Source organism: Lepidothrix coronata, unplaced genomic scaffold, assembly GCF_001604755.1.
Source record: "Lepidothrix coronata isolate B3197 unplaced genomic scaffold, Lepidothrix_coronata-1.0 Scaffold99, whole genome shotgun sequence".
In the NCBI taxonomy this organism is placed as follows: domain Eukaryota; kingdom Metazoa; phylum Chordata; class Aves; order Passeriformes; family Pipridae; genus Lepidothrix; species Lepidothrix coronata.
Window position 1 is genome coordinate 426,763 of NW_016690279.1, and position 14,320 is coordinate 441,082.

The following is a 14,320-nucleotide window of genomic DNA, read 5'->3' on the forward strand; positions in this document are numbered from 1 at the left end:
CACATTGAGCTGAACAACCAGATCCCTCTTCTAAATCATGCGGAGATGGGAAAACCAAGTGTGATTCAAGTGTCAGCATCGCACTGTGGGGTTCGGCCCCCACTCACAGGGTGCACTGCATGGAGAGATCCACACACCTGATCACCAAAGCCCACGGGGCTTCAGAGTCTGAAGCACTGTGAAGCATACAGAGAGGAAACAGGATCAGCCCCACGTGGCATCCCAATTCCCTCTTTCCTCTTAGATCCAAAAAAAGCCCCCGAGTGCTGCTTTTTCACAGCCAGGCAGGTGTTGGGTCTGATGTATCTGACTCACACTCCCTGGCACGGGGAGGAACCAAGGGTCCCACTACTGCATTAGACTTTGCCTCCAAGAGACAAATCTTCACAGGTTTCATTAAATATGCTTAGACTGTGGGGTGCTTTAAAACCCCGTGCAGTTACAAGGGTGCAGCCTGCCCCCACTTAAATGCAGATGCTTTAAGAATAATTATAAATTGCTCAATCTCCATGTGAAGAAGCAGCAGCAGAACAGAGCTGAAACGTGCAGGGAAGGCGGCAGCACAGGCAGTCCTGAGGACACCAGCAACTGCCTTTCAGCTCTCACATTTATAAATATTTTACTTCCAGCCAACTGTGCCCAGAATAACAATTTTCTGCCTGAAATCTCCAAGCTGGTGCCGGGAGGCTGTCAGGGACTCGCTTTCCCGGGACCCTCTCGACCTGTTGGGAAGGGGTCCGGGTCTCCAGAGGAGCGGCTTCAGAAGGATCTGCCCCTAGTGGGAAGAGGCACCGAGAAACAAACACTGAGCATCCGTTCAGCTGATCGCATTAGGGCTTCACGCTGCTGCCGCCACTCAGCCCTCTGCCGATGCAGCCATCCGTGCGCTTGGACAAACATCCAGGCAGAGGGAATGGCTAGGTCTGGAAACGTCTGCAGCTGCAGAAGGCTGCAGAGCTCTGCCGTGGAGCAGCCGTAGAGAGAGGCTGTTTCCCCGAGCAGGAGAGCGTTATGAAACACGAGTGCACCGGCTGTGCCTGAGGATTTTGGCAGCGCAGCGCGGAGGCTGCTTCCATCCAGCCTGTTGGCGCAGGAGGCCATGGAGCGGTTCCCTCCCGCCGGCCCCCGCAGGGCGCAGGACCCCGGAGCCCCGGCCCGGTGAGACACGGGGACCCCGGCGAGCCGCAGGGACCGCGGGGACGGCAGCGGTGAGCGGGGCCGGGGGAGGGCGGACAGGGGGGACCCGAGAGCCGCAGAGCCCGCACGGAGCGGTGCGCGGGATTACGGTCTGCGCGCTGGAACCGGGAGGCGGGAGAAGGATTAGTAGGGAAGGGCAGAGGGAGCGGGATTTACCAGCTTTTCAGACATGCATTACGGCTTTTTATAATATTTCACTGGATTGTCCAGGACTTTGCCTGGCTACAACAGGGGTTCCTCGGCCATAAAAGAAAGGTGAGGTTTTTCTTCTTTTTCTCACGGTTGCAGTACCTGCCTCTTCGAGCCGTGTGCCAGCTGGCCTAGGCACGAGCAAAAACCGGACAACTTTTTGCAGAGGCTGAGGTATCAGCGTTCATTGCAGTCTCAATGGCTGTTTGATTTATTAAATTTATCCACAGCACCTAAGTAGACGGGGCTTAGTGGCATTATTTATAAAGACTTCAGTTTGGTCTCGAGATGCCCTTTCCCCAAGCATCCACGGAACATTAAGCTTGAAAAGTCAGCATGGATACTGCGAGTATGTTTGTGTCAGCCTGATCAGGCAGGCTGGAATGCTCAGCTTCTCCAAACAGTTTCTGGAACATCACTGTGCTGAACAAATACACTCTTAACAACGTGAATGTTGCAGGAATTCATATATTGAAGGGTTTATGGAAGATACGTTTTAAACACCTATGATTTAGTTACAAAGCTGTATGTTATTTTAATTCAAGTAGATTTCCTTGCACACAGGAAAGATCTCATCTCTAGCTCCTGTGGGCTAAAGCAGACATCAATATATGGTAGATTTGTTATAACATTCTCATGCAAAACTTCAGCCACAGACCATATAGGGGCTTTTGGAAACTGCAGATCATCATTTGCTGGGTACTTGAACTTTTAATATCAAAGGATATACATCATGCATGAATGCTTTACTATTGACAAAATACTTTCAAGGCTCAGGAATAGTTTGCTGAAAGCTCTTGGTTTATCAGCCTGTATATCACCTCTGGAGCACACATCCCTCTGCAGAGAATGCACACACACATATGTGTGTGCAAGTCTACCTCTGAAACAGGGGTTTGCATATGCCCACATCTTTTCCATACTGGTGTGGAATCAGTTCTCCTGATTCCTGCATTATCACTGAGCTAAGTAAAACGTATGGGATTAGTGCAGAAATACCATGTCACCACAGTGTGCTCTCTACTCAAGCTGTCTCTGAGCACTTTCCAAGTCACACTGTTCCACAACAAGCCTTGCTGGACCAGCTGCCTCCCATAGACTCCTCTGCATCACTCACCTCAGGCTCTGGGCTCACCAACAACATTATTGTCCAGATTTACACCTATTTATGATAAAAAATTGGTCTCAAAAAGTGGACTATCTGGTGAAAGAGCTGCTGGGACTGAATTTGCACAAGTTAGTGCTGACTCTCCAGCCTCAGGCTGCAGCTCTGCTCTGTGAGATTACCTTTCCCTTCCAAAGCTGAATTATCTGTCACTGTAAAACACCTCCCATATTGAATACAGGAGGTATAATGTATGTTTTGTGTTATTTTCAACTTGATTTGACTAGTTTATGGACTACAGAGTTTTTTCTCTGTCTTCCTGCTAACTCAGCATAAAGATTTTTTTTCTGCCTTTTTTAATCACCATTCAGTATTATTTAAAAGTTTTAACACAGTCTCAGCATCAAAGATAACTTTGCAATTTGATTACATATTGTAGCAAACACACTTGTAGCAAGCAATGGTAAACTTGCTGGAAAGCCCTCTCAAGCTGCAATGCTTGCCACCACGGCCTGCGGAGAAAGGGGTGCTTTTACCTCATTTCTAGCTTTTTGACAGACCTTACACGGAGATACGTGTGTCGGGTGAGCACAAACCCATCCTCTAGCAAGAAGAACTTTCTAAGTTGGAAGAAGTACTTGAAGAAGTGCCTACTGCTTCCAGCAGCCCTGAGGATGAGGCCAGATCCTTTGGGAAGGCAGCTGGCATGGCACATCAGGGCTGCCTGAAGGTCCCTTCCCTTCTGTCTCATCGGTCACTCCATTGCTTTACTGAAAATCCCTAGACCATAAGCTTCATTTTGATGGAAAAGGGGTGAAAGAGTTAGTTTCTAGAAATATTTAAAAGCCAAATTATTTTCTAAATCACAGTGTTGGAGGTGACTTGAAAGGAAACAAGGAAAACACCTTTTCTCATATTTAGATGAAAACCCTCAGCAGGTTCTGCAGCAGCAGAACTGACTGATGTGTGTTCCACGTGGAGGGTGACACAGGCTGTGCCCGAGCAAAGCAGGGGCACTAACTCATCCTCAGCCTTGTGGGCCCAAGCTGGATGTTCCTGCCTCAGAGCAAAGAACAAAAGCAACCTGAGTTTTCCCCTTACCTTGCAGAAAGGGCAGGGATGAGAAGAACAGAGAGCAGCAGAGCGGGCACAGTGGCAGCAGGAGCCGTGGGCACAGCAGGAGCGGGACGTGGGGCACAGCAGGAGCGGGACGTGGGGCACAGCAGGAGCGGGACGTGGGGCACAGCAGGAGCGGGACGTGGGGCACAGCAGGAGCAGGACATGGGGCACAGCAGGAGCGAGTGGGACGTGGGGCACACCAGGGCTGTGCCCTGGCCCTGCCTGTGCAGCACAGCTCGTGCCCTGCGACAGAACCCACACACGTAGGGCTGTCAGGAGAGATGCCTGCCCAGGGCCAGAGCTGGAGGGTGCTTCTGCCTCCAGCTGAAGCCAAATGCTCTTGAAAGGCCAGATTGTGAATTCTGGATGGGTCTCATTCGAGCACTGCACCATAACTGCCAGAAAGGTCAGCGACCGGGTTGTCGTCCACAGCAACATGAAGGACATGAATATTATAGTAACTCTTCATCAAAAATTTCCCCTCTTTTTGGTGAAAGAATATCCAAGGAAAGGTGATGGAATCACAAAATCACCTTTCTTTCCTTTGCCTGAATTCCTCAATTATATTGTCACTGAGACAATTCCACATGACACTTTCTTAAGGAGTTAGAAAAAGTAACAAAGGACCTGAACCAAAATTGATCAGCATCAACCTGTATCCTGATTTGGGTGGATTTTGGCTGAAGACAGTAGAGCACGAGGATGTTTCTTCTAAGCTTCACTTTCAGCATCTGCCACTTTCCACAGTTTAATTTTTCTCTCTTTTCCCAATATTTGGAAACTGGAATAATAAAGAATTTCTCTGTCAATTCCACTCAAGGTATGAGGGAAGAGCTCAACTTTGTTGTCTTTTCTAACCCCTTTCTCAAACCTGGAGAGATGCTCTGGGCACATATGAAAGCACGGCTACAAGGAACACTCACTGTCAGCTGTCTCAGTTTCTCAGGATGATTTCAGGTATCGGAATAAAGGGAACTGCAAATACTTGACAGGGTCCCAGCATCAAATTTGTGGCTTTTTAAGAGTTTTACTTCCTATGTGCATTCACGCAGTATGATGTTTCCCTTGACTTTCCAAACTGCCTTGAGAAAAAGGCAGTGTGTATCCAAAGAAAAGGCTGTGAGCCAGAATCCTTCAGCTGGGGCCTAACTGACTGCACTTGTCCTCAAAGAAAGCTGACAAAAGAAAGGAGAAATGTGGAAGAGGGATGGATTTTTCTAAAAATAGTGTACGTGAGTCCAATTCCCTTCAGTTTACAATAGAAAACATCTTGCTTCCATGCCAAGAACTCTGAATTTGCAAAATCCTGCTGCTCTTTAGACAAGACCAACTCTTGATGAGCTGCAGCCATCAATGCAGCACTGACCTGAGCTTCTGCATTGAGCACATATCAAGGGAAAGCCCTCACATAAGCAACTCTTCACCTTCAAGTCTGGGGCTGTTTTTCAGTGTCTTCAGCCTTTACCAGCATTCTTGGCATCACTGAAAGTATTCAGCCTTCCCTTAAGAATTCTGTAACTGCTCCTTGAGCTAGGAGAGCAGAATTGCCAAGAGCTTTACCATGTTTCTTTTATTTCTCTTTACGAACCCATTAACACAGCTGCCTAGTGTGATATCCTCTGTTACACTTTGCAAGATCATTTTGGAAGCAAGGTACTGACCTGCTTTTCCTTATAGCAACTTTCCGGTGGCAAGGGATTCTTTCCCTGCTGAAGGCCCAGGACCCAGTGGATCTCCCATGCTTCCACTCACCATCCCCCAAGCTGATACTTGCCAGTGCTAATTACTGCCCTTCTCCCTGGCCCCACCAGCCCTGCAGCCTGTGCAGCATTAACCCTTTCATCACCTTCTTCACCTAGAGAGCTCCTCTGCCATTTAACAGTTCTCATTGTTCATCTCAAACTCCTTTCAATTACAATTTTATGATTTTACAAACAATTCCTAATTAATATGGTCCTAAACACTTTTGGCTCTGAGAACTGATGAACAGAGGACTGCTTTTCTTCTGTTTCACTGCATTCATTTTAAGTGAAACATGCATGACAAAGATAAATGATGCATTTTCTATTACCAGATACTAGTTCTTTCCTTCTTACTCTTCCCTGTTTAATATCATCATCAAAAGTGATGCACTTGAATTCTTCTAGGCATACTTTGACGATATTGCAATATGCAGTTTATGGAAAAATCAAATGACAGTTTTTATGTCAGTAGCACCCTCTGCTATTTCCCCACTAAAAAGCAACATTTAATTTTTGAGTTGCACGTTCGTAGCAGTCTGTGGGCAGAGACTCTCCTTATTTATTTGGTTGGATTTTACTACAATGCACTGTCATGGCAACTGCTCTAAGGGCGAGTGCATCTGGAGGTAATTCATTCACATCATGTTGAATGCAGCAAAATTGCCTTATACCATTTAAACTTTTTCAGCCACTGGGCAAGGGCAAAGTTACCCTTTTGAGACATAGAAGCAGCTTTTCCTTAGTAAATAAATAAATAAACAAACTTGGCGGAGCAACAGGAGCAATGCCAAACATTTCTTTGTGTTTGGGCACAAAGCCTGCTGCACAGTTAAATTAGGTCTGATACCTTGGGTGTTTTCTCCAGTTCTGCTGATGCACAGCAAGTTTTCCATCCTGCTCATGTGGAGGTGGACACACACACCCTACCACAGCACTCTTTGGGCAGGTGGTGGCCAGACTGGCCTCCCCTGGCTCCAGGAAACATTGCCACATGCTGCCTGGGCAAGTGGCAGATCCTCTCATCCTGGGGATGGTGCAGCCTCCAGCTGTTCCACTCTACACCACTGCAAACATGGACAAACTACCCAAATCCACTGACCAAGCACACACTGATGTTAAAAGAGACTGAACTGGGCCAGTGAAGCCTAACATGCCCAACCTCTGCTACACAGCCTCAGTGGCCCTTCTCCAGCCGAGCTGCCACTCTGGGCACGGCTTGATGAGCCCAAAGGCTGTGGCTGCTGCAGCACAGCCTCTCCAGTGCCAGAACAGTGCATCTGAGAACCTGGGCTTGAAGCATCTCTCACTTTGTCAATAAACCAAAAGAGCTGTGAAACCCTGAATTACTGCAAATCTGATCAGTTTATCTGGCCTCATCTTGCTGCTGGGGGGGGGGAATCTTAAACCTTTTGAAGTCCTGTGTGACTGCAGCCGTTGCCATCTCCCCGATGAGGCTTTGCAGCAGTGTTTTACCACCACTTTATAGTGCAGATGACACCTCCAAGAGCAGGGTGTGCCCAGCCCTCAGCTGCTGAGGCAAACAGCCACCTGCCCACTGACCCAGCCTTCCCTCAAAGTACTGCTGGCTGCAGGGAGCACGGTCATTCCCAGCCCAAATTCCAAGCTAATATCTGCACGTAGCTTGCTTTCAGATCAGACAGCCTCCATTGGGAACAGCTCAAGTTTCCAGCAGCTCCATGGCAGGAACAACTAGTGAATCGAATCCCACCTATGCTCAGAGACAGTATTTCTTCAGATGAATTAGCGCAGTAACAACTTGCAGGATCTAATTAGGGCTAATTTTCTATTCATCTGTCTTGGTACTTCTGACCCTTTTACTGCAATGCTTGAGCACTCACAACATTGATCAGAGATTTTCAATAATTTAAGTTTGAGGGTCAGCTCTTCAGCTGGTGTAAATCAATGCATTTTCTTTGGCTTTGAAGGGAGGTGTGCAACTTCTGTAGTGAGAGCAGTCAGAATTCACTGCAGATGTACAGCCTGGCAGTGCTTCTCACCTGCTCATGCTCCCGAGCCCTTAGAGAAATAAGGACATAGAATATTTTTACTCAGTCCCATACAACTAAAATCAGCACATGAACTTCAACAACAACAACTTAAAAAGTACCTAAATCAGGTCTTCAAGGCCACCTAAATTTTAGGATTAGAGACAGGGACTCCTGCCTTGTGACAGCTATGTTTAAGAATCAAGGCTGAAAGGTCACACAAAAGGAATTCAGGCTCAACTGACAAAAGACTCAGCTGAGCCTTAATTAGTTTTTGTCCTAGAAGTTCTGAACCTTTGGTTTTGGTTGTTGTTTAAGACAGAAAGAATTTGCCCAACCAAATGAAAAAGGGAATGGGTGGAGACTTAATTGGCAACATTTATTTAATAAAGAGGCATAAGTGAATATCCACAAAACTTTCAGTCAGATACTGAAACAAGAAATACCAGTAAGCAGACATTCATTGAGAGGACTGTGGATTTCAGGAGTGTGCCCCAATTGCAAGCTAAACAAAAGCCGTAATATTTTCTTTTCTGGAAAACACTGCATATTTTCTCAACACTTGCCTGGCTCCACAGAGAAGGGATGCACTGGGAAAACAGGAACTTATGGGGAGATGCCAGCTTTTATTTGCCATGGGAGGTTAAAGGTTCCCTAGAGCACAAAGGAGCTTTTCTTGCCCAGACAATCTCATCGTGATACACATCAGCACAACTAAAGCTGCAAAGCTCAGCAGCAGTCAAGAGAGATCTGCTGAACTTGAGATGAAATTTTTTCAAACATTCACTACTTTTTATCCACACGCATCCGCACATCAATAGTTGGCAATATGAATCTACTAAAAAAAAAAAAAAGGCAGGATCTCTGGTTTTTGATAAAGCAACATGCACAACAACTCCCCGAGCTCTGTAAATACAGAACCCCCAAGTATCCTTCCAGCATAAAGCCCAACTTCATTGTGCTGCACAGAGATTAATAATTATTATCTTATCTATTGTGAGTTAATGCAATTTCTTTTTTCCTCCCACACACCCACACTTCAGTTTCCTTCTGATCTGCATTTGTAGCTCAGCTACTGTTTAGCTGAAAGGAAGGAATCTGGTAATACCTCTGTAAAAAGATGCCTGTACTGTGGCTGCCTGTTCAGCCAGTGACAAGGGATGGAGATGCTGGCTACTGACAAAAGAAAATAACTTCCTTTCCAATCGTCTCGAGATAAATAATCTCACCATAAAGGTATTTTTTGTGCATTCCAAGGAAAGAGAAAGGAAAGAAAAAAAGTCTGAAGATCTGAAACTCACTTGTACTCAATCAATTGTTCTCATTGGATTATAGTTCTTAATGTACATAATTATAAACAACAGATGGAGAAATGCTCATCTAAAGTCAAAAGGGGTGGATGGATGGGGGAAAGTGACCCTGATGGTGCATATTTTCAATTTGGATGTGAACCAGCCTTCCTCCCCTTGGTAATTCAGGTTTCAGCATCGGCTGTTCGGCAGGACATGATGAAGGCATCACCCTGGGAACGTACAGAGACCCTGGGCCAGCCTGGTGCCTGAGGCTGGTGGCAGTGCTGCACCAAGCTGGTCTCTGCTGCAGCTGGCTGGGAAGAAGCTTTTCATCGGAGGAAGGCACCAAAGTGATGGGCTGAACTTATGGGAGGAATGAGCATCTGGTCAGGTGGAGATTCAGGGACCTGTCAGGAGGCGTGAAGGGCCCAGTTTCAGTAAGGGCATGGCCAAAGCTTTCTTCAGGCTACAGAAGTTTCTCCGTCGGACCCAGTTTCTGCTCTTCTTCCTCACAGCAGCTTACCTGATGGCTGGCAGCCTCCTGCTGCTGCAGCGGACCCGCCTGGTTATCCAGCAAGGTTCACACGGGACCTCCTCTAACCAGGCCCTGACAGTGCCAGATGAGACACCCGGGGTTGGGATGGCAGAGCCCAGGGCTCTGCAGAACCCCCGCCCTGCTCCCAGGCTGCTGGTGGGCATGGATGCGCTGCAGGAGCCGGCCCTGGACCAGCAGCACAGCCCACGCTGGCTCGTGTCCCGCAATTCGGAGCTCAGGCAGCTGAGAAGAAGGTGGTTTCACAGGTTCATCAGCAACCAGGAGCCCATGGAGACAGCAGGATTTAAAGTGATCAAACACACTGCTGAACACAAAGGTAAGGGACGTACCTTGCACATTTTCTGGCACGCACATAAACTGCACCTTGCACGTCCCAGGCAGACACAGGTGAGCACCACAATGTGTCCCTGCAGATGTGCCTTCCTCCTTGCTCATCACTACTTTCAAAACAGTTCTTAGGCACGTGCACATGCCAAAGTACAAACCTAACCTCCCTGGTCATGCTGAGCTGTAACTTCCTCCAAAAAAGTAATTTTATTGATTGAATGGAAGCCCAGACAGTGCAATGTGCTTCCCTTATTTAAATTATTTTCTCTTCAAGCAGGCAGAGATGACCATTTTAATTGATTTTCTTTCTCAGAAGAGGGAACACTTTAAAAGTGGATTTTATCAGATTAACTATCCAAGACCACACAGTACCATAAGTCTAGAAGTGCCTCCTTGCTGCTAAAGCTAAAACTAAATTCTACTATTGCAAATGCATTCACTGTTCCTGACCTGCCCTCTGTGAGCATCTCTGCAAACACTCTGTCCTCTGGGGGACATGAGGTGAGTCATCAACCCCCCCAAACTGGAGACAGACTCCTGGGGTTTGACAAGTTTGCTGAGAATGTCCAACAGGGCAAGGGACCGCAAGGAGAATTCACACTGCTGCATGGGCACAGCACAGCAGTGCCCAGAAAACATGGTACAAACCCGTACCATTTCCAATTCAAATGGAAAGGCATTCCAGTTTGACAGAAACATGAGTTCACTGTGAGTCCGACTCTGCTGCCCTAAGCACTGCTGGTAAATACCCCTTGGGTTGGGTCAGCAGGAAGAATTTTAAGAAACTATTATCCAGAGCAAGCAAAGAAGCAAAACAGGACTCTAGTTGTTCACATTTCCTGAATGGCTTTACACCCTCATGACCACGCTGAGAGTTGCATCATCCAGGCACGTTTGGGCCGGCACAGCTCGACCAGGCAGCACAAAGCCCGTGGTGTTGGGCTGTCACACAGCTGAGCTGGAGCCCTAAACCTGCCATCACACCCCACGGCTGAGCGTTCCCAGGGAGCAGAAAAGGCCCCTGAGGAGCCCACCACAGGAAGCACCAGGATCTGCCCTGGGTGACTGCCATGCCCTCGCTGCAGCATCAGAGTGTGAGTTTGCAGTCTTTGACACATTGCCTTTTAGAAGAACTAGTTGTTCTTGGAGATGTTTCACTGATAATAAAGCAGGAATGGGATCTGGATGACTAGACACCACATTACTAAACTGCTTTTTAGTTTGTTGAATAAATTTACTCAAACAAAAGAGCACCTAATCCAAAAATCCCACAAAATGGGTGCCTCATTGTGATACCTACCGAGGGAATTGTCAGAAATGGGAGAGAGAAGGCAATAGTGGTGGTTGTATGGGAGATGAGTCACACAGTGTGAGTCATGCAGACTGAACCACTGGAGCTACCTGAACCACTGGAGCTGCTCCACGGACACTTTAGAACACCCTGTTGGTAGCAGGTTTTGGTGGCAGAGGAGAGAGTGAGAGCCACTCAGCCAGGGCCTTGCTCAGGTTCTAACTGCTGATGAGAGGGGCCACCCACCATATTGAAGTGTAGATTCAAATATGCATCATTTGAATATCTGACTGAACATGAAGTGACATTATTAATAACACTATTGTTAAGAAGCTGGATCAGCCTTTGAAGATTATCGATTAAAATTTAACTACCTACGTAGAGCATGTTACCTTCCCCAACTCGCTTCTAGTAAACTTAGATGCTTGTTATTTTGTTATCTCTTTCAAGATCTAATGAACTCCTCCGTGGTTATAACGCTTATTAACGTTTCAGTGATGCCCTGTAGTTCCTGCTCAGTGAAGCAGCATTGCCTGACTGTTGGAGGCTGGGCTTGTGCACTCCTCAGTGGTGCCATTCCAAAAACACCCTGGCTCTGATGCAGCACAGCTGCTTTGCCCCTGCTTGCCCAGGGGCTGCCAGCCAACCCTCCGTGTGCCTCCCCAGGCAGACCCTTAACCCAAGACAAAAACAATGGCATCTGACCCAGCATATTGGGAACCTCCCAGCTCACTTTGCCTTGCTCTGACTCCACCCAGGAGCACACAGAGTTGGGTGAGAAAATCCAAGTCCTTTTTTTTTCTCCAAGTCAGGCTCCCACCTGTTGACACTGCAAGTAGCTTAGGGTAGGGACCTCATCTTTTCCTGCCAGGGACACTGGCAAACACTGTCAGTGTCAAATGAGAGTTTTCTGTTCCAAGTGCTCACAGCAGATGGAGTTTTACAGTTTCTCCTGGCCTGGTTCTGCCATTGCACAAGATGCAGAGGTGACAGGGACTGGATCGCTGACATGACATGAGATGTCACTAAGACCACGACTCATTCATAGGAGGATGTGAGTGAGAAACCACTGCTGGGCTGGCAGTGGCATGGGAGGGACACGGGAGGAGGGTGGACAGTGGCTGCCCTGCCTGGGACCCCCACTCGGGCTCTTTGGCCCCACAGCCTCAGTTTGCTGCTGCTTTGAATGGAAATACCCAAATCAAAAGCCAACAGTGAAATGTGGAGCACCCTCGCTGGAAGTGCATGACTCCCACCTCATTAACAGCGTGCTGGAGTGTGTGTTCACAGCTTGTGAATTTTCTAATTGCATGTTGGCAAATTACTGAGTGTAGGTCTTTGAAGCTACTGTTGCGTTTGTAATATTTAAATGTTTGATTTATTATTCCTGGCTCCAAAATCCATGTTAGAGTGGCTGAAACTTCCTTTTTCTTGTGAATTATTTTATTGCTAATATTATGCTTTTTAGTTTCATTTTTCATCGTATATTCTTTTCCTGTCCACAGCTTAGATTAGTTAATTTCCCTGTGCTATCATCTCAGTGTTGCTACTCTTAAAATCAAATTTCCTTTTTTCTTTCATATTTTAATGATAAAATGTACTTACAGACACACAATTGCTGTGTAATAGTGGGATGCCACATCATCCTTCCAATCGTATATTCAAAAATAGGCTGGATTTTTATAGTATTTTGTTCACGACAACAAAAAATAGGCTGAATTGGATGCAGTCTAAGAGAAACATTCATCTTTCATATGCTAAGTAAAGCGAGACGAAGAGATTCCTTTGCACCAGAGAGGAGACAGCTCAATGCATGGCACTGCCTAGTTAAGACTGAAGTTTTCTTTCCATTACAGTTTTAATATACCCAAAGAAAACTGATTTTCTCAATATTTTTCTTGCCCTATATCATTACCAACTAGAGATTTAAAGAGCACTTGGGAGAAATCCAACAAGATTTCTGGAAGTTTTTACCATTTTGAAGACTACATTCTCCTTTACTTTAGAGAAGTGCCATGTTTCATCTCCCAAGGGAGGGAGTCAAGCAGGCAGCATCTGCCTGCAGGAGCCGCGGTTCCGGGGGATCGTGGACTCCAGGTGTGCAAAGGCAGGTCTGCTGAAAGGAATCTGGTGAAAGTCTCATTTCCCTTCAGCGCATTTCCATGGGACAGTCACACTGACCCCTTCAATACACCTGCCAAGATTCAGCACCAAGGGAGAGCTCTGCAGAGCAGGTGGGACCCCGGGCAGGTTGGGACTTGACTGAACACAGCCCTGCTTGCAGCGTGTGGTGCTGGATCGGCCCTGTATGGGTTTTTCCCTTCCCCCCTTCTCCATCCCATATGCGTTGCCTAACCCTGGTCTTGCATGCACACAGGCACCTACATAGGATGCTTCACCGACGATTCGAGGGAGAGGACACTGAAGGGAGCTGTCTTTTATGACTTAAGAAAAATGACAGTAGCTCACTGTCAGGAAGCTTGTGCTGAGAGGTGAGTGGTACTTTTTCACTGCAAGTTTTCTCTCTTCTGATAATAAGTGGAACTGAATTTGAAATGGGAAAAGCATTTCTACATTAGACATACAGCATCTGTAAAAACGGTAATTATCTCATACCTTCAGGCATGGCGTAGCTCTGCTACCCTGCTTGAAGCAGACCATTGCACTGCTGCCTATTCTCTATGGCAGCATAGCTACCTACAATATATTTTCCTTGACAAAAATTACCGTTTGGTTAAATAGTCTTTGTTAGATACCTGTCTTTTGATAGATACTGGTCTCTAGCCCAAATCTCAAGCTGGCTGCCTCTGTCAAGGAGGCCATGCTGTCCCTGGGGCAGACTCAGCTCTGGAGCGGGGCAGCAGAAGCTCACACCATACACAGGGACATGCTCCTGCCTCCCTTAGGTACAAAGTGGGGAGCAGACGGGTGCCTCTGTGACAACGCCTGGTTTTGCTCCTTGCAGGGCTTACACCTACGCGGGGCTGGTGTACGGAGCAGAGTGTTACTGCGGGAACACCCTCCCGGCCACCGCCTCCAGGCCTGAGGAGTGCAACAGCGAGTGCAAGGGGGAGAAGGGCTCTGTGTGCGGAGGGGTGAACCGGCTCTCGGTCTACAGGGTGGAGGAGCTGCGGGCAGGAGCCAGGAGACGTAAGTGGGTGTGGGACCGAAGAGGGGAGGCCACTCACCCCATGGGAGAGATGTCAGGGCTGGGCTGAGCACGTTGGTTGTCCCCGCTGATTGTCTCACTCTGCTTGTCACTAGAGTTTGAAATGGCAAAGGACAAAGGTGCCTGCAGGGCACAGCGTCCATTTGCTGCTGGTCTGGTCCCTCGCTCCCTCCCCAAAATAGCAGCGCTGCTCTCTGCCCCAGAGCAGGGAGACTGCCTGGCACAGCTGCCTCGGGACTGCCATGGAGGAGGTTGGTGTCACCAGGGATGAAACACAATGCAGTGCAGAGCACTCCCTTTGGCACCCACTGCAGGCGGACAAACCCA

At 47.6% G+C, this 14,320-nt stretch overlaps 1 protein-coding gene across 1 annotated transcript in view; it reads left to right on the plus strand.

The window, feature by feature from the left end:
* The first annotated feature begins 403 nt into the window (after positions 1 to 403).
* The window catches only part of WSCD1 (WSC domain containing 1), a 25,309-nt gene continuing 11,392 nt past the window's right edge, over positions 404 to 14,320 (plus strand). The window contains exons 1-4 of the mRNA XM_017822815.1: positions 404 to 1,208; positions 8,837 to 9,522; positions 13,202 to 13,316; positions 13,790 to 13,974. Of these exons, the coding sequence (XP_017678304.1) occupies positions 9,096 to 9,522; positions 13,202 to 13,316; positions 13,790 to 13,974 (727 nt within the window). The 5' untranslated portion in view covers positions 404 to 1,208; positions 8,837 to 9,095. The remainder of the gene's footprint in view (positions 1,209 to 8,836; positions 9,523 to 13,201; positions 13,317 to 13,789; positions 13,975 to 14,320) is intronic.